General features: G+C 39.3%; 1 protein-coding gene across 4 annotated transcripts in view; it reads left to right on the top strand.

Annotated features, from left to right (window-relative positions):
- Positions 1–19,950, top strand: part of rapgef4a (Rap guanine nucleotide exchange factor 4a) — a 40,745-nt gene that overhangs the window by 19,632 nt on the left and 1,163 nt on the right. For all 4 annotated transcript variants that reach the window (XM_031743184.2, XM_039600562.1, XM_039600563.1 and 1 more), the window contains 26 exons: positions 1,158–1,230; positions 4,216–4,277; positions 5,247–5,297; positions 5,371–5,477; positions 7,017–7,138; positions 7,237–7,420; positions 7,500–7,584; positions 8,075–8,135; positions 8,272–8,348; positions 8,466–8,612; positions 9,615–9,730; positions 10,649–10,734; positions 11,105–11,183; positions 11,308–11,458; positions 12,340–12,428; positions 12,582–12,612; positions 12,704–12,782; positions 14,353–14,499; positions 17,602–17,699; positions 17,927–18,052; positions 18,189–18,367; positions 18,444–18,534; positions 18,620–18,670; positions 18,773–18,860; positions 18,979–19,043; positions 19,152–19,206. In XM_031743184.2, coding sequence (XP_031599044.1) covers positions 1,158–1,230; positions 4,216–4,277; positions 5,247–5,297; positions 5,371–5,477; positions 7,017–7,138; positions 7,237–7,420; positions 7,500–7,584; positions 8,075–8,135; positions 8,272–8,348; positions 8,466–8,612; positions 9,615–9,730; positions 10,649–10,734; positions 11,105–11,183; positions 11,308–11,458; positions 12,340–12,428; positions 12,582–12,612; positions 12,704–12,782; positions 14,353–14,499; positions 17,602–17,699; positions 17,927–18,052; positions 18,189–18,367; positions 18,444–18,534; positions 18,620–18,670; positions 18,773–18,860; positions 18,979–19,043; positions 19,152–19,206 — 2,500 coding nt within the window. The remainder of the gene's footprint in view (positions 1–1,157; positions 1,231–4,215; positions 4,278–5,246; positions 5,298–5,370; positions 5,478–7,016; positions 7,139–7,236; positions 7,421–7,499; positions 7,585–8,074; positions 8,136–8,271; positions 8,349–8,465; positions 8,613–9,614; positions 9,731–10,648; positions 10,735–11,104; positions 11,184–11,307; positions 11,459–12,339; positions 12,429–12,581; positions 12,613–12,703; positions 12,783–14,352; positions 14,500–17,601; positions 17,700–17,926; positions 18,053–18,188; positions 18,368–18,443; positions 18,535–18,619; positions 18,671–18,772; positions 18,861–18,978; positions 19,044–19,151; positions 19,207–19,950) is intronic.

Here is a 19,950-nt window from a genome sequence, read left to right on the forward strand (position 1 = left end):
TGTATGGTGTTTTCCCCTATTTCTAATAATTATGCACTGAACCGTTTTTACATTTGCATGTTAGGACTAAGATAGGACTAATAAGAATGAAATATCATCAGACACCCGAAATTGACTTTTTTTTTATCCACACAGCCTAGAGACAAGTGATGACAGTGGGGGTGATTTCTATTCCTCTTGTGCTGCCTTTGTTAGATGACACATTAATGAGAGGCAGAGACGGGAAATGCTGGAAAAGAGGGAGATAAAGAACGTGGAAACAAAGACATTTAAGAAGTATAGATTTTTGAGTCCTAGAGTGATTCCTGAGACACATTTAAGTATTTTTCCAGTTATTGTGATCTTTTTGCTGCCATAGATCATCAGCCACCTTGACGAGTCAGAAGCAGCTAAATAAAGGCCATCGAGAGTATATTTTAATTTCAGTTTTGGTGTAATAATGATGGATTGACTGCACCTGTATGCATTTATTTGATTCCTTTTGATACATAAGCTGCTGCAGTGAAAAGTGATACGGTTCAGTTTTAGCTATTTATCAATCAAATTGCCTATAGTGTCATTGCATCGCTTTGGGCACCACCATTAGCAGCATCACCTCACAGCTGGGTTCAAATCCACGAACCAGTGGGAGCCTTTCTGTGTAAAGTTTGTGGGTTCTCCGTGTATCTGTGTGGGCTCTCTCCAGGTACTCTGACGTCTTTCCACCGTCCAAGAACATGCACAGAGTGAATGGTTGCTTTTCTGTCTGCATTAACCCTATCATAGACTAACAACCTGTCCTTGCGTTTTGCCCTGTGACAACTGGGATAGGCTCCGTCCTAACTGTGATCCTGAATTGGATAAGCAGAAGAAAAGCCAATCGTTAATAAAGAAAGTTGACTTAAATAGAGGAGGGAAGTGAGCTAAAACTGATTCTTTCAGACAGTGGATGCAGGGACGAACTCAAAGCCCAGTATCAGCTAAATAAGAATGATTTTTAGCTTCAAATCATGCAAAGCTTCACTAGTAGCTCCAAAATGCAGTAAAAATGGGCATAGATACACTGTACTGATTCCTGTTAGCATGTCTGTAACCTGGTTATATTTTTGTGCAATTTATTTTACATTAAACATTATTTTATTTATAAGTATAACTGGTATGTGCTTTTATTTTTATAGAAATATCATCACTGTATGGCTGGACTACTCGCCCCACCCTATGGTGTCATGGAAAGCGGTTGTAACGCGGACAGTAAGTGACCTCGTTTGGACCTAACAACTATATATTTCATTCCTAACTTTGTCAGTTATTATTAGCAGCCTAGCTTTGATAAAATGATAAAACATTTTTGTGGCAGACGGTGTAGAGAGACAGGAAATTTAGAGAAAGGGCAGCTCCGTTTCGCTAAATGAAATGGAGCAAGAGTACAGGCAGAAAAAAAGTACTCACTGCTGATGTGCTTCCTAATTGCTCGGCTGTCATGCCGTCCTCAAGTTGATTCAGTTTACTTCAGTGTTAGTATGTTGATTGTCTTCAAAGTTTATCAAGATGAAGAAGAAATTCTTCATTTTACAGTAAATGGCTCCTCTGACTTTATAAATGTTTTTACAAACAACCAATTTTTCTGCTCCTACGAATAAAAAGGATCTATTATTGTATTTCTTTCTGACTAACTCCATTACTGTTGGAACCTTCCTCTGGCATTGTGTCGAGGCTGATACTATCATTTCTGCTTTTCTGTTGCAACCTAACTCGATATTGACTTTGCTCTGCTCAAACAGAGCACTTAACTTGCTTCAAAGTCACGTATCATAAAAATGATGAACTGCAGTCCATAAATCCACAGTCTGCTGGTTTACCAACACTGGGGTCACTGTCTGTTGTTATGTATTTTTAATGATGATGGACATATTTTAAAGAAAATGCTTTTTAAAGATTTTCCTGTAAAGAACTCCCAGCCTCAAACTTACAGTCCCTAAAGCTAGGATTTGATTAACTACTGTAGCTTTTAAAAGTGGATGTGGCTTTTTGGTTGCTGCATGCTTTGCTGCAGCAATATATGAGCTGGGGTTTGAGTATTTTTGCAGCATAGAGTTGAGTACTGAGGGGTTTTACAGCCTGAACTCGATGCACGGATGCAGAAATACATAAGTCACACAAGCACCGGCGGCTCGAGGCTGAAGCACTCTCCTGTGCAGAGGCTCAGCCGCTTTGTTACTGTCACAGCAAATCAAATGAATTAAACATGTTTTAAACTGTTTTCTTACAGTGCACTTTTAAATCACTTTGTTATTAACAGGTCCGCATTGTTTCCTTCACTCCAGTCATGCACTCCACCTAAGCATGCATTTGTTTTGCCACTACAATCGAAAATATTTCTGCTCAGAAACAGCATTTTTCTTTCCTGGCAAATGACCAATACTTGGTTTAACTTTCACTTTACTCTACATTCCTGGATGAGTAAATGCAATGGCATGACAGCTTTGCAAACAAAATGATGGGCAGATGTGTTAACTTCTGTAAACATGGACAAATTCTATACAAACACATAACATGAAAAATATAATTCATACTCAAGCCGTGCAAGGATGGTACGTGTCTTTAATGTTAGTATGAAATGCAATGACCCTCTCTGCTGCTGAAGCTTTCAATAAAATGCAGAAATCCTCCGGGCTGAACCACGTATACAGTAGGTTATATAAGATGTTTGTGCTTTCAGTGTCTTTCACTCTTTTTTGCACTTGTGGTGAGGAGAACTTTGGGGAAATTTATTTTTTTAAGGATTAATATTAAACAGAAACCATGATGCCAACTGTAAAAGCAACTTTGTATGGAGTTTGTTCACAAAACGTTAGGATGTAAACATTTTTCCATCCTGTACGAAAAGTTAGTTTACTCTTATTTTTATTTTTATTTTCATTTTCGACATTTATTTACACGATGACTGTAGAGCAGAAAAAATGTAGAAAAATATTTAAACAAATTTAGGCATGTAGATATTTTCTAGACGTCTTTGAACATGGTTTGGTTGTTGGTTCTAGACAGGCTGGTTGGAGTATTTCAGAAGTGGCAGAAACTACACAACCTACACTATTGATTTACAGATAATGGTCAGTAGAAGACCTCTTGTTGAAGCCAAAAGTCAGAGAAACATGGCCAGACTGCTTCAAGCTGATTTAAAGGCAAGAGTAACTCAATAAACCATTTGTTACAACCAAGGTTTGCATAAGAGCAAACTCTGAATGTGTAACACATTGAACACAGAAGCAGATGGGCTGCGGCGGCAGAAGACCACAATGGTGCCACTCCTGTCAGCTGAGAACAGAAAACTGAAGCTCCAGTTTGCACAGTGTCACCAAGACTAAAAAAAATGCTTTCTACTCTGCAGAGTCTCGATTTCTGTGGCTACATCTGAAAAGTAAGATCTGAATTTGGCACAAGCCACATGAGGTTGATGCTGACCATCTCCATCCTTTAATGACCACAGAGTACCAGTCTTCTTATGGCTGCCTCCAGCTGGATAACACGTCACGTGTCGAAGCTCAAACTGGTTTCTTGAGTTCACTGCACTTGAACGGCCTGGGGAGAGTCACATCAAAGATGTGCAGCCGAGAAATCTGCAGCAACTGTGTGACGCTATCGTGTCAATATGAGCCAAAATCAGCACCTTGTTGAATGTATGCCATGAAGAATTAAGGCACTTCTGAAGTCAGGGTGGTCCAACAAAAAGAAATAGTATAAAGAAAGTAAAGTAATGCAGGCCAACATGGTTTGACATTCAAACCACTGACAGTTATTCTACAGAGTCTATGGAGGAACCTAATTATTCAGCATAAAAAAATGACCATTGAATATTCTAAGGAGCTTGGAAAGAAAAGTGTCTGGACTTCTTTAAGTTGCTTGAAGACGTTTCACCTCAGTCACCTCCACCTGAGAACCTTCACAGACACCATTGGATATTCAGGATACAATTTTTAATTAAATAATCCTAACAGAACATGTACAGTATTTTTAACTTTTTTTTGTTGTTTTGCATAAAAAGTGTTTTCAAGGTTTAATTGATTTTTGTTATAGTAAATTCGATTCCCCTGTAAAGCTTCTTGTGTGTGTGTTTTAATTATAACTTTAGCAGACATTTCAGTGATTATAAAGTCTTTTTTTCTCTCCAGCTTTACAGGATCTTTACAGATCCTTCATGACTATTTTAACATACATCCTCTGTTTTTTTCCCACCAGGGCTGCCTGACAAAGAGAACATAAGCAACAACTCGTTTGTTGTCTCCAAACCTCTGAATAAGGTAATTCCTCTGTCTCTATTTAGTATGAAACCTTTTCATTTTATGAGGCCGCAAGAGCATCCTGTACTGTTGCTCACCTCCTCAGTAGGGCACAGAAATAAGTGTGGAATGTGAAGTTTGTTTAAAGTTGGTCTAAATATAAACACAGTGACTGGATTTCTCGTCTCCATCCAGAACAGTTCCTGTCCCCTCTCCTGCTGTCATTTCCTGACCACTGAGTTGATAACGCTGCACTACAGCAGATTTATGGAGCTACGTGCGTTGTTCACTTATGGAGTTTAGCCACATCACAATCGTCCTCTTACATAAAAAGAGAAACTGAAAGTGTGCATTCTTGTTATGTAACCAACAAAGACAGAATTAATTTACTTTAACATATATAAATAAGCCCAGTTTCTTTGGCAACTGAGTGGTCTAATGTCTTGTAAATAAATGATGAGGCTTTACAGCTTTCACATAAATGCATGACTTGCACTGCTCTCTGAAGCATTCAGAATGCATTTTAAATGTCAAAGTCCTGCAGCCCACCCCATGGCCATCCTCAGCTGGAAAAATCAAAAACAACAACAACAACAACAAAAGCACTCCCATACTGTAATTCACAGTATCTGTGTCCCATTAAAGCAACTAAATGCATCAGTCAAGACTCTGCTAACGGAACAGTATGGAAAGAAATAAAAATCAAATTTGAATGCAATAAAATCATAATGTCAGATGTGAGTCATGCAGTAGCAGCGAGGATGACATCCTGTGGCCCCACAGTGAGAGGAAAAACATCAGACCGGACTTGTCTCTCTGACACATTGTTTCTTCCCCGATGTCTTTTATTGCAAATTACTGGACTTTTTTGTTCTTCGGCGAACCCTCAGTGATGCCATCAGTAGATCCTGAGTTTTAGTGTCATGCATGAGACATTTTATTTCACCTCCTCTCATTTTTTTTTTTTTTATGTTTCACTTTATTTTGCAGAAGTCATTCATTGAAAGTCCAGCCAAACCCCACCCTAAATGCTTTTCTCAGGTAGTAAACACAATCACTGCACTCAGTCAGACTCCACAGTGTGCTGAGATTTAACTGAAATTCTACCGGGCAGGTCCCCTCTGAGAAGATCCTCCATGCAGGGCAGATTCTCCGGAACGCCATCCTCTGCAGGGCGCCTCACATGATCAGAGACAGGAAGTACCATTTGAAGACGTACAGGTTAGTTCAATAAAGAGAGATCGTTAGACAGAAATGAACATGATTTATTGATGCAGAGAATTTAGATAGAGGTATTTGGTGGTTAGACTTCAACACAAGCCCAGCGGTGATAGGGAATAGAGCAGGACCCCCCGCAGTCTAGATGGTGGTGGTGGAGATGAAGAACTGAGCCTGAGTGATGAGAGGCGTGATGTGGAGGAACTGGGTTGAGCTTGGGTTCTGCAAAGAAGAATGACAGAAGATTTAAAGTACGCAGTGTGAATTAGCCTGAAGAAGGCCGAGAGAAAGATGATTGGACTAGACCAGTGATGTCACAAACAGCTTGACAACATGGGAAAGTGGAAGTGATGTGAAGCTTAGATTTAGCTGGCAACACCTGGGAACAGAAAAATGTGAGACCCCTTATTGAACTTATGCATAAGCTTCATTTGGCACCCTTTTCTTTTAATGGAAACACTCAAGCAAAGTGTATTTATTAATTTTTTTTCTATTTTTATCACTCTGTAAAAGCAAAAAAAGCAGTTGAAGAACATTAAGGATTTATAAGAGTATCCAACATCAAAAACTGGGATGTGTGGGATGAACTTTGGCCAATGTCAGATGGTTTAGTATGGTGTTGTGCCTGAGTAGAGCTGACAGCTATTGGACTGAGGAGCCTCACCAGGTAATGTCCAGAAAAGATCAGGGTTGTTGTGCAGGTGTGAAAACACTTTATGGTAGAATCTCGAAACTCTAATCTGCATTGTAACCAGAGGAGCATAGATGAAAACCCAGCCAGTGGGTGGCCATGGGTTCTCTCCGGGTACTCGAGCTTCCTCCCACAGTCCCACAGTTATTTTGGTGATACTAAATAGCCCATAGGTGGGAGAGTGAGTGTGAATAGTTGTTTTTCTCTCTGTGTTAGCCCCATGATAGACTGCCAACCTGCCTCTCCCCTCAGTAACAGCTAGGATAGGCTCCACCACATGTTCTGGAGCTTATTTTGGACTGACAGGTGCAAAAAGGGCAGTAAACACACTTTTTGCTTCTACTGCTTCAGAGTAAATGGCAGCCAGGTAGATTTATCCAGTGAAAATAGAGGAGCATTAAATATTAAAAGAACCAGATATATCTCTTCAAAGCTAAAAGGTGAGTATATATCATTAGTGGATTCAAAGAAATGATAATGTTGCACTGTGTTTGCCTGATGCATAAATGTAAAGGTTCACCATGTCCTAGTTTTGCGTTTATAGTTTGTTGTCAATCATCAGTTATATTTATTTTAATAAATCTTCATAATTTTGTTTGTTATGAAGACATTAAATGTATTCACATAATATTCAGTTTTATTTACCACATCTTTCAGTACAAGCTGTAGACAGCGGCTGAATATAAAAGCTCTTTTATAGCAAAGCCCTGTTTGCACTTCAAGAGAATAAAATATAAGAGCAGAAAATCATGAAAAAGGAAATCAGTTCATAAAACACAGAACGAACAGAAAATCAAAGTGATCTTTCGTACAGGCTTGCAGGAGCTCATATAGGCATCTGTCTTTCCTAGGCGGTGCTGTGTGGGGACAGAACTGGTTGACTGGCAATTGCAGCAGAGCTCATGCGTCCACTCTCGCGTTCAGGCTGTAGGCATGTGGCAGGTGCTGCTGGAAGAAGGTGTTCTCAACCACGGTGAGGCTCTCCGTGATGTTTGTCTGCACGTGTGCAGCGCGCGATCCAGTGATTTTAAATTGAATGCCCGCTGTCTGTACTGTGTTTCTGTGATGCAGTGGACCAGGAGCTGAGCTTCCAGGACAAGTACCTTTTTTACCGCTTTCTGGACGATGAACAGGAGGATGCCAGTTTCCCCACTGAAGACGAAAGAAGGGAGAGCCAAGAGGAGCTACAGGATACCTTGCTGCTTCTCTCGCAGATCGGGCCTGATGCCCATCTGAGGATGATCCTGAGAAAACCGTAAGAATCTGAAGCAGAAATCAGTAAAGGAATAAAAAGGGTGATTGTTTCATGACTTCTTTCATCTTCTGTCTTTTAGTCCATCTGAAAGGACAGCAGATGATTTGGAGATCATTTATGAGGAGTTGCTTCATATTAAGGCCTTGTCACACCTCTCCACCACTGTGAGTACAGTTTACCTGCATTATGTGACCATATTATTCCTTCTCTTAATACACAGATTGAAATTACGTCTTTCTCCTGGTGAAAAACATCATATTTGGCTCATTAGACCTTTTGTGAAGAAAAATGATGCAAACATGAAAACTTGCTTTATCTATTAAACACTTACTCACTGATCCTGTCCAAGAACACTTTGACATACACGCCGGATAAGCAAGGCAACGAATATGTACCGCATAGCTTCGGGGGGGATTATTCTACAACTAAAATCATCCATTTGTCTTGCTGCTCGGATTCAGTCTAACCAAAAAACAAGATATGTGATGTGAGGACTGCTGTGCATTTCACTCACATTCAGTTTTAAAGGAATCTTTTAAACACCTGTGCTGCATTGACTAGCAGGAATATTAAGCTTTGCACACATACAGCATGCCTTTACTGTTATTTTGGCTGCTTTCTGTTAATGTTGATCCTCCTGATCTGCTTGTGCAGGTAAAGAGAGAGCTGGCCGGTGTGCTGATCTTTGAGTCCCATGCAAAGGCAGGAACAGTATGTAAGTAATCTGATAAAATGAGTAATGTGTAATAGATGCATTGTTAATGCTGATTAATGATTGAATTTGCTCAGCACACAATCAGTATTAATTCAACAAGGACAGCCTATATGAAATCAAATCTTCTCTCCCTTAGTGTTCAATCAGGGCGAGGAGGGCACATCCTGGTACATCATTTTAAAGGGCTCAGTCAATGTTGTCATCTATGGAAAAGTAGGTATTTTTCCCCATGAAATCATGTGACTTCTAGAGACATCAAACTGATTATACTGCTCTGACCGGGACGTTGATTCGTCACCCAGTAACTGATCAGTATGCTGTCCTGGACAGGGTGTTGTTTGCACTCTTCATGAAGGAGACGACTTTGGGAAGCTGGCTCTTGTCAACGACGCCCCCCGTGCCGCCTCCATTGTCCTGCGAGAGGACAACTGTCATTTCCTGAGAGTCGACAAGGAGGACTTTAACAGGATTTTGAGGGTTAGTGTCTGTTTAAAGCCGTCTCATTAACAATGAAAAAGCACCAACACCCTCTGTTGGCAAAAATGTAGTAATGCATCCATAAAAGTTATTTAATGCATCTTTTGTGATTGTATTCCAGTCCCTTGCACCCACTAGCTCAATCATCCCACTAAATATGAAATATGTTGATAATGACCTCTTTTACTGATTTGAGGTTAATTAGGTGTGGATGTAAACTTGCGTTGTGGAAGCTAACATCTGGGAGCTCTGACACCGTCATAGATTTCCTGCTTGAAATAGAATATAGGAGATTTTTTTTTAGATTAACTACATAGTGATGGTCCAGCAGATCTAAATGTGTTGAAATTACACATGTAGTGACTGATTTTCCAACCATCTGATAATGCTGTAGTAGTGTTGGAAAACTGAGTGACATCACATGTTTTTATAACAATTTTTATTAAAGTGATTAAACATGTGATTGATTTACAGAATATCATATTTAGGCTGCATTTGCTTCTTTGGACCACATTAAATGTATTAAACATGCAATTAAAAATGCTTATACACAACCAATTAAAAAAAAATTGTACTGAAATTTAGCCAGAAATACAGTATCTGTTATTATAGATAGTTATGCATGCTTATTGCATGGCTCAAAATAGTGCAATGATGGTTCTGTATATGAAATGAATAAAATAGGGAATGGATAGTAAGAATAATAATAAGAAAAAAAATTAATTAAAAAGCATATATTTATAGTAAAATATCCAAATATGTATAAAAATTTAAAATATCATATAATAACTGCTGTTTTAAATTTCTAAAGAAGAACATTTTCAGGTAGCTGATTATGTACTGGCAAACACATTTCTACTGTTTAACGCTGTTTAAATGTGACCTGTGGCAGGTGACCTGGGTCGATCAGGTCACATGACTTTATAAACTGAAACAACATTTTCATAGGTCAGTGGTAGGCATAGTAAATGCATTATTGTGTTTGTGTTTGTTTGTATGAAGGATGTGGAAGCCAACACTGTGCGATTGAAGGAGCACGGTCAGGACGTTCTGGTGTTAGAGAAGAGCCTCAGCAGCGGTCGAACATCTGTCCAGGGATCCTCTTCTTCCCATTACAAGTAAATGTGCCCACCACTAATGCATGTATAATGCAGAGCTGCACTTTCTGGCAGTTGTCTGTTAAACTTGTATCCTTAACTTTCTTCACGTTACAATATAAATTAAGTTGCTGCTTTTATTTAACAGCAAAGAAAAGTTGATACTTAAAACTATTTAAAATTGTTTCAGCCATCCTTTTTCTTTGAAGTAGTAAGTATGAACTTTTAAAAAATATATTTGTTCAATCACACGACTGTCCCAGGTTTCTGCACGAGTGATACTTTCATGGTCACTTTTGAGTTTGTGATTACATTTGTGAACAATAGGAAAAATGCTGGACGCTAACAGTCAGTGTGACCAGCAGATAACATGCAGGCAGCACACACACAGCAATCCTGTGAGCTGCAGCCAACAAGCATTATCTTAATAGAGGCATCTGTCACTGCAGCACAGTTGCTAGAGAGACATATTAATGGTTATGATGGCCTTGCTCCTAGGGGGAAAAGAAGACCTGGCAAGTCACAATTACTTGTTCAGGGTCGCCCTCTAATCAACTCCACTCCTCAAACGTAAGAGTGTCAAGACTGTGTTCTCCCCCATGAGTGGGGAAGACACGGCGTTGCTTGTGTAGCTCCCTCTTGCCATGCTGTTATCAAGTAATGAAAACAACCGAGGCTGGATTGTGTTGATTCTCCTTCACGTAGAAGATGCCCCCTCATTTTTCTTTTCTCCCCTCGGCTTTTCTCGTGGCACTTAGCCCAGACTCCCCTTCATCTTCAGCTGGCCAAGAACACTGATTGTAAATAGGATTGTTATCAAATGAAGCAATCACAGACACACGTTGAAGGAACAGTCGAGGGCCATAGCTGTGTCATCAAGCATTAAGAGCCAGTGTTTCTTGATTAGTGAAGGGTGTGTTTTATTCTGTTTTCCTGCAGATACAACGTAATGGCTGGGACGCCGGAGAAGATTTTGGAGCACCTCCTTGAAATGATGCGATTGGATTCTCAATTCACAGAGTCAGGTACTGCTCACCATGACACATCCCATGTGTTGAATTAGTGCCATCTAACACGGGCTGTCGATACGACGATCATTTATTGTGGAGAGTTTTCACCTATGCAATATTCTCCTCCGCCCTCGTCGGCTCCGTTTCTCTCCTCTGTCCTCTGCCGACTGTTCTGCACTGACCTGTTTGTTCTTGCCTATAATTAGCCACACATCACAGGGCTGATCTAATTACTCTCGCTTGCGTGGATACATATGGTTTTCATTCGTCGGCAGAGGTGACACAGACGGGGCCACGAGGATCAAGGCCCGATGCCACTCTTTGATGCTCTCTTTCACCGGCTACACAGGTGTTTGACATAAGCGTCTTTCTTTTTTTGTTACAGACTCAGCCTTAGATGACTTTGTGCTCATGCACTGTGTCTTCATACCTAACAGTCAGCTGTGTCCGGTGTTGATGTCCCAATATCCTTTCAGCATTATGTTCCCTAATGTTTTTAAATGTTCTTTACCACTCCTGTGAACCTGAAAAAATAGAGCTCACTGCTTTGCTGCAGCTACATTGTTTTAATCTTTAACTGCTGTGCAGCTACCATGCCCAGGCCTCGCAGGGATCTGAACAGGAGAAGCTAGACTACACGCTTAACAACAAGCGCAGGGTGATCCGGCTGGTGATGCACTGGGCTGCTGTACATGGGGATCACCTGCAGGAAGAGGATGTCTCAGTGGTCTTTCTGGAGGTCAGCCTAAACATATTTAAGGTTGTTCTAACCACTGATATAGGTATAGAATAGTCACAACAGCAGAACCGTCTGCAGCTCTGACCAAGACTTGTTCCAGTGTTTCAGATGTGTTCCTAATCAGTTTGGAAAGTTGGGAATTTGGAGTGTAGGTTTGTGATTTTTTTTGAGCCATTCGTGGGCAGTTTATTGAAGTGGGATCATCTTGCTGAGGTAAAATGCTGCTGTTAGGACGTGCCATGGAGAGATATGTGAGTGAAAGACCTAATGTTTTCCAGCAGAAAGAGTTGTAAGAGATGATCAGTGTTATCCATTTCACCTCTCAGTTAATACTGAGAATGTTGTGGCGAATCAATATGCTTTACTTAAAAACAATTAATTGTTCATAATCCTCTTAGATTCTTTGATTCTTGATAATGATAAGATTTTGAAATGTTTTAATAAAGCGAAAGCTCCACACCACTAACCATAACTAATAAATTTATAGAAAATCAGATGTATGTGTGAGTGCCACTCTTTTGTTTCACGGCTGATATTAATTATTTACAACTGTAAACACATACCTTTACAGTTATCCAAGGTGTTTGCACCTTCTGCTAAGTTTGATTGCACTCTCTCCTCACTATAAATAAACAGACACATATCAGAAAATCAAAATCACTGAATCTGCAATTTTAAATGTGCATTTATTATAGATGTGAGCATTAGAATAAAAAAACTCTTATTAAATGAAAGGAATTATGATTCTCGATGATATGCTAACTTAATGTGATGTGGTGCTTGAGAAAAACTCAAGAAAAACTTTGTAAAAGTATGTTAAAATGAGTTTTAATTAGTTCTTCTGAATCATTGTTTCGCTCAGAGCTTGCTGTGTTTTGCAGGAGTTTTTCATGGCAGTATCTAATGATGCCAAAGCCTTTCCAGCCCTCAGGGATCAACTAACAGAACTGGAAAGAATTGTAAAACGCAAGTAAGTCGGCGCTTTGTTTTTTTGTTTTTAGGTTTTGATATGGGTGAAAGGTGCTGTATGTGGTTAGTGCTGAGAATTTAAAGGAGCAATGTCCTTTAGATAATGTTCAAACTTAACTAAAGATTCATCAATTGTTTTTTTTTTATTCTTCAGTGCTGAAGATGCCAGATCCTCACAGAAAAAGGTATAAGACTGACTCTTTTGGTTCCAAATTAAAGTTCGTGTTTTTTCAAATGTCTGTGAACCTAAACTGTGAACCTGAAATTCCCACACAGCACAAAGTCCTGCTGCGGCATTTCAGTATGGGAGAGGAGAAGCTTCAGAAACGTCAGCCCATCAGGAGTAACGATGAAAGTGAGTTGTGGAGGAGCATCCACTTTCCGGTGATCATAAACATAGATAGCTGGGCTGCTGTCTGTCACATTCAGCCATCTATTTCAAACTCTTTATCATGCAGTGACAGCGATAGTCAATATTTTGCAACACCCTGACGTTCGCTACTCATAAAGGATGTTTTCTGTTAAAGTATGATGATTTGGTACCGCTTGTTCTTCAGGTCATCTCTCCAATCTCCAAAAGACACACTGAAAATTGTTCTTAGTTTGTTTTTTGTTCTTTGTACTGATTTAAATAATTTGTTTAGGGACAGCTCAGTGGTGCAGTGATTAGCGCTGTCACCTCGCTCAGCTGGAGCCTTTCTGTGCAGAATATGCATGTGTGGGTGCTCCAGTTTCCTCCCACAGTCCAAAGAGATGCTTGTTAGGTTAATTGGTGATTTTAAATTGGTTGTACATGAGGATGTGAGAGGTTGTGGGTGTCTCTCTCTCTCTATCTCTGTGGTAGCTGTGCTAATTTGGATAAATGTTTTGGTCTCTTTAAGGCCATTTAGTGATTACAACATGCAGAGTTTTCCAGGTAAAGAATGTTTGTCAGATGTAGCAGTAAATTTTTCTTTGCCTTTCAAATATTTTGTGTAGAATTAAACATGGCAGTTTCAGTCTTTCACTTTTACTTTCCACAATCACATGGAGAAAGGAGCAGTTTGTGGCAATGAAAGATTAAAAATTACAAATGATTACTTGGTTGCATTGGTTAGGCTGATGATGTTACTAATGTCCCTCAATTGGCTGCAAAATCATAGATGGAAAATTCTATCATACTAACTGATGCTTATGTGAAGTTATGTGTCCCAGCATGCAGCCATGACTTAAACATGGTGGAACTCTTGTAATTTGTCCACTTTAATGCAACACAGTAAATATTTGCATGCCTGTAATCTAGAAGATGCATTTGATAGTCATGTTGAGTGGGCCTCTCCTACCTTCTAGGCACTGAGCCATCGCCCGGGCTTCCCCTTCAAAAGTTATGCCTTTGGCTAATACATATAAATGAGTATATTTTCTCCCCCTGACTTATTTTACTACCAAAACAGTATGCACAGAAAAATGTAAAGTACTGACACATTTATGGAAGATATTTTTTCTTCCTGCCACATTTCTTATCTCCTGACACTTGCACATTAATCTGACTAGTACATGCCCATTCTAAAGTTCTGTTTGCGATGCCCATGCTGTTGGCTAACTCATACACTCAATCAAGTGAAAAAATTAGAGGTGGTAGATTTTTATATGTAAAAAAACTGGATTTAAAAAAAAACGTGTTACATTATGTTTGCTACATAATGGGGTCATAACATGTGGCATAGATAAGAGCCTTCAGGGGCCTAAGATTTACCGCTGCTGCTGAACTGCTAAAAGGAGTTTGCATGCAATAAGACAAACAAATACACACCTACACACAGAGATAAAACTAGAGATCTAGAGTATTACATTGACATCTTGCCTTTACCTCTTCCTTGCTAGTTTACCATGCCATCATTCCTTCTTGTTTACAGTCTTATTTTTCTTCTGATTCATTCCTTCAGTCCTGTTCAAAGTCTACTGCTGTGACCACACCTACACCACAATCCGGGTCCCTGTAGCCGCTTCAGTCAGGGAGGTCATCGGTGCTGTGGCGGACAAGCTGGGGTCAGCGGAGGACCTGCTCCTGGTCAGCCTCAGTTCAGCAGGAGGTGAGAGCAACGGCAGTTACTTGTCAAATGATTGGAGATGACAAACAGTAGAACTAAAGCCGGGTGGTGTATTAAGTCTTTCTGGATGATGTGCGACCTTTTGCTATGAGTTTGGGGACGGTAATAGGCTGCTTTAGTAGGTGCTAAAGAATGGCCTTTAAGTGGCCCAAGAAATAACCTGAGCTCAGTTTTCCTCATTACATTCAACAGAAAGCTGTTGGTTCTAGTGGCTGCTCTTTACTGTACTGATATTTGTGTTTGCCAGAAAGTATTAATGCAGCTCTGCCTTCCTCTGTACTTGACCTGGACTTTCCTTACCAGTGGCAAGTCAACAAAGCTGAGGCTGCTCTTATTTGGAGTGGATTATCACAAGGCTCATAAAGAGCATCCAGAAAGTTTTCTGGATCCTAAAATTGATATATTTATTTTTATAGTCACAAATGTACACATAGTTATCCACAATGAAAAAGCAAAGCAGGTTTTGAAGTTGTTGATCTCTGGTGCCTGTGCAACTGTGTCGAATCCACTGATAATAAAGTAAAGATACAAAAGGACTTACAACTGTATTAGAATGAAAAATAAAACTATGAGGTAGAGAGAGATGTCGTCGAGGAACAGATCCAGCAAAGGACACAAGAAAAATTCTGCTGCATTGAAAGTACCCATGAGTGCAACATCCTCTATTATTCCTAAATGCTGGATTTAAAAAAATAATTCCGAACAATGTGTGGATGAAACTAGGCATCATGTCATTAATACCATCTCTGCAGTCAAAAACAGTGCTGCGGGGTTGTTTTCCTGCAGAGCATTGAGACTGGTCGGCATCAAGTAAACTTTCTTCCAGGCCACTCAGGCTGGTAAAAGAACAATATCAAAGAAATACAAAAGCTCCTTTGGTCTCATTTATAAACTGTGCCTGCTAAAAAATTCTCTTCCCCACGCATAAAATTATATTTATGAAGGATGAATTTTGGAATAAATCAGACTTTTTTGAAGGTGAGCCAAGATTTTAAAAAACATGACAGGACTTATCATAAAAGAAAACAGACTATTCCTAGCAAACCTACCTATATTAAAATGAACTATTTATTATTCACAAACCTCACTGCAAATGTACTATCTAATTGTATCAGCCCTGTCATTAATATTAATAATATTTGTAGCCAGTGTTGGTGCTAAAATCACTGGAGCCTTGCATAATGATCTGCTTTTTCTCTCTGAACCGATGTGCTTTGTGCTTCTTTTTGTTTGTAGTCTGTTTATTTTTACCTCTGCCAGAGTCCTTTGGTATGAACTTTACAGCTCAACCTGCATTACTTTCTTATTCTTCAGTAGCCTTTCTTCTCTTTGATAGTTCAGTACTGAGACCAAAGACACCTTTTTTTGTTTTGTTTTCGCCGTGTCTCTGGTTAGGCAAAATGCACACCTTCCCTTGTTTAGTAAATGGATGAAGATGAGAAAAAAATAAGAGGTACATGTGGTAAATTTTAGGTTGACGCTTATAAAAGTCTTTGTGTTAGAGCTGCTTCATAAATCTAATGAAAAGAATGTGTATGCACTTTTCGTCCTTTGTGCATACACAAAGTTGTAGTCATGAGTTTGAATGATTATTGTGCATCTGATCTGTAAACTTAAACCCAACAGTGCATCTGGTGAGACCTAAAAGCAGCACTAATGATCTGCAATCAGGCTGGTTGAGTTTGAATATTTCTGCCAAGAAAAATCTGGGCATGACTTTCAAAGAAAGACAGCCAGGTTTATGGGATCAGGTTTGTTAAGTTTGTAGGAACATGTCTGCAGGCTATTGCTGCTGCCAGAGTGTTTAAAGGTGTTTTAACCAAGTAAGCTAGCAAGTATGATGTTAGTCTCTTATTGGTAATGCATTTGGATAACACTTCATGAAATATTGTGTCTAGATATATAAAAACAAATAAATAAATAAGCATAATTTATCTGAATTTCAGGACCAGGAGCACACCTCATACATGCACCTTCCGGTTCTTTGTCTATTTGTAATATAGAGAGGGCCGGTACTACAAGCTGTTCTCGTTTCCATGCTTCACGCTCTCTCCCTTTTTCAGTTCATTCACCTCTCATAAGAACCTGCTTACAGTCCTGTCTGAGGCCTTCCCCAAACCGCAGCCTCAATTCATGCTCATGCCATCTGTTCCCAAAGTTTCAAAGCGTGACTTCAATTCAAATTAGTAGTGCCAATTTGCAACAATAGTTACACTGTAAGGTAAAGTCCCTAGAATATTAGAAAGAAGAGCGTTTGGCAACGGTGGGGAAGAAAAACGTCCTTTTAACAGCAAGAGACCTCTAGCAGATGCAGCCTCAGGGAGGGGCAGCCATCTATTATGACCAGGTGAGGGTGAGAGGAAAAAGAGGAGAGGGATTCAGGAAGAATGGACACTAGAACACAGCCATAATTTAATATAATAATTACTAATGTTGGCTTGGACCTTTAAATGAAATTGTGGTCTATAAACATATGCAGAGTAGTGCATGAAAAAGAAATCCTCAGTGCATCATGCAAAGTCCACAGCAGTCTAACCCTATTGCACTTTAACTAAAGGATGGTCAAGGGTCCAAATGTATGCAGTGTTTTCTAAAAGTATTTTGTAGTATGTTATGTTATCAAATACACTACAGCAAAACTGAGGCTTTAATCACCTGGATATTTTTTTTTTTTTTTTTAAAAAGCATATGCAGACAAAGACAGGTTATTGTGGTTGTTTGATACTACACACTGCAGCAAATATCTAATGTCAGCATGGTAACATGTTTGCACAGAAAATACTATTTGATTTCTGTAGTTTATACATGCCAGTTAATTCTGATGGTATTAATTCTTTCATTATTTAGACAAATGTTTAAAAAAGAATTGGAGGAAATGTTTTGGGATCACATAAGGTGTGGAAAATGTCAAGAAAATCTCATCCTCATGCTAAAAGTAGAAAAAGGTAACAACTAAATAGGGCACTGGGCACCTGCATGCCTAGTCTAAAATTATTATTTTTGAGTCTGAGTGAAAACGGTAGACAAATGGATGTTTTCCATTCATTTTTTTAACCTTTGTGTGTTATGGTCTTCCTTTTACAGAGAAAACCATCTTTAAGCCCAATGATGTGTCGGTGTTCTCCACACTCAGCATTAATGGACGGCTGTTTGTGTGTCGGAGGGACCAGTTGGATTCTTTGGTGTGTTTCAAATTACATTTACATGAGCAACTCCCATATTAACATGTAGATCAGCTGCAGCTCCAACCCCAGCTGTACACTATATCAATATCACCCAACACGTCATGTTTATGAACTCTTCTACACTCCCAACCAGTTGGCATCAAATTGATAGAAATGACAGTAGTTACCTAATTCAGTTTTCAGTCTCTGTTTTATAAATGTAATGTGTTTTTCATGCTTTGCAGACCCCTTTACCTGAGCAGGAGGGTCCCTCTACAGGATCACTGGCCAGCTTTGAGTTAATGAGCTCTAAGGACGTGGCTTACCACATGACTTCCTATGACTGGGAACTTTTCCACTGTGTGCATGAGGTATTCAACAGCAACTGAGTCTGATTAGAAGAGCTAATCTTTCTTTTACTTCTTTTATTTATTGACATGAAATATTCAGTTACTTTACTTGCTTATTTTACATGAAAATCAGTTGTTTTTCTTCTGCATCTTGCAGCTTGAACTCATCTATCACACATTTGGGAGACAATATGTGAAGAAAACCACTGTGAACCTGGACCTGTTCCTGAGGAGGTTCAATGAAATTCAGTTTTGGGTGATCACTGAGATGTGTTTGTGTCCTCAGCTGAGCAAGCGAGTACAGCTCCTTAAGAAGTTTATCAAGATTGCTGCCCAGTATGTGGATTTCTTGTTATAGTTCAGTTTGTAGTTTGGTTTATTTGCCACACTAATTTCATGTTTCCTGTTAAAGCTGCAAGGAGTACAGAAATCTGAATGCCTTCTTTGCTATCATCATGGGCCTAAGTAACCCAGCTGTTTGCAGACTGAGTCAGACCTGGGAGGTGTGTATTTGTGCATTGTCTGTCTTTGGAAAACTATTAATTACTTAACTGCAAGCAAACTTTTGTCTGGTGTTTTTGTTCGCAGAAACTTCCCAGTAAATTCAAGAAGTTTTATGTGGAATTTGAAAACTTGATGGTAAGCTCCAAAGTCAAAATTTAAGATGAGCCACCTGATCAGAGTAAAATATGAGGTTAGTGTCCAGACTGTGATTGATCCACAGCATAACTGTCTCCACAGGATCCGTCCAGGAACCACAGGGCATACCGGCTAACAGTAGCCAAACTGGAACCTCCCATCATTCCTTTCATGCCGCTGCTGATCAAAGGTTAGGCCAATTTATTGGATGACAGTTTATCATTTTGGCCTGTAGACCACAATTGTTTCCCTGCTGAATTGCTTCAACAGCTTTAACACTTTCCAATTGGTCCTTTTGTTTTTTCTAGACATGACATTTACTCATGAGGGCAACAAAACATTTATCGACAGTTTGGTCAATTTTGAGAAAATGGTGAGGCTCTGCTGTGCAGATTATTGTCCATGAGTTGGTGTGAATCTTTTTTGTTCTTCTCAGCTAATTGGCGATATTTGTTGCTGATCATTGCTTTTTGTCTTGCAGCGGATGATAGCTAACACGGTGAAAATAGTGAGATACTGTAGAAGCCAGAGATTCAGTAAGTTGGTTTTTTTTCAAATGTACTAATTTCACATATGTCACACTTAATACAGTGGTCCCTTGCTATAACGCGGTTCACCTTTCGTGGCCTCGCTGTTTCTCAGATTTTCTTGGGTGCAATTTTCCATTTTTTTTTTAATTTATTTATTTTTTTTTACAGCGTCCTGATTGGCTGTAGACCATTGTCAGTCAATCTCGTGCCGTGTCTCCTGTACAGTACAGAATGCGTTCAGCTTGTCAAATTTACATAAATCTTCAATCGCTAGAAGTGTGACTCTGAAGTGCTGTACTGTATGTTTGTAAGTTTTCTCCCCAACAAACATAACAATGTCGATGAAACGTTTTGCACTGTCAAAGGAACCTGGGGGTGCCTTTGGTTTCATTCTTTAATGACTTATTTTTCCACGAAGGTTTGAACTTTGAGAGTGTTTAAACAAGAGAGAAAAGTGTGAAAATGTTCATGCCTGTCTGAGAAAAGTGTATAAAGTGTGTAGTCAGGGGTTTTACAGCCTTAAAACATCTATAATAATTGTAAAAAATAAAGTTACTTGGCAGATTTCACCTATGGCGGGTTATTTTTGGAACGTAACTCCTGCGATAAACGAGGGAGCACTGTACAACAAAAGGACACTTGATAAAATTAAACATAAAAAAATAAATAAACAAAATATATTTTGGAAGCACAATATCAAAAAACTGTATGATGAAGAAACAACAATAAAAGACTTTATGTCCTGTTAAT

This window comes from Oreochromis aureus, linkage group 16, assembly GCF_013358895.1.
Source record: "Oreochromis aureus strain Israel breed Guangdong linkage group 16, ZZ_aureus, whole genome shotgun sequence".
Taxonomy (NCBI): Eukaryota; Metazoa; Chordata; class Actinopteri; order Cichliformes; family Cichlidae; genus Oreochromis; species Oreochromis aureus.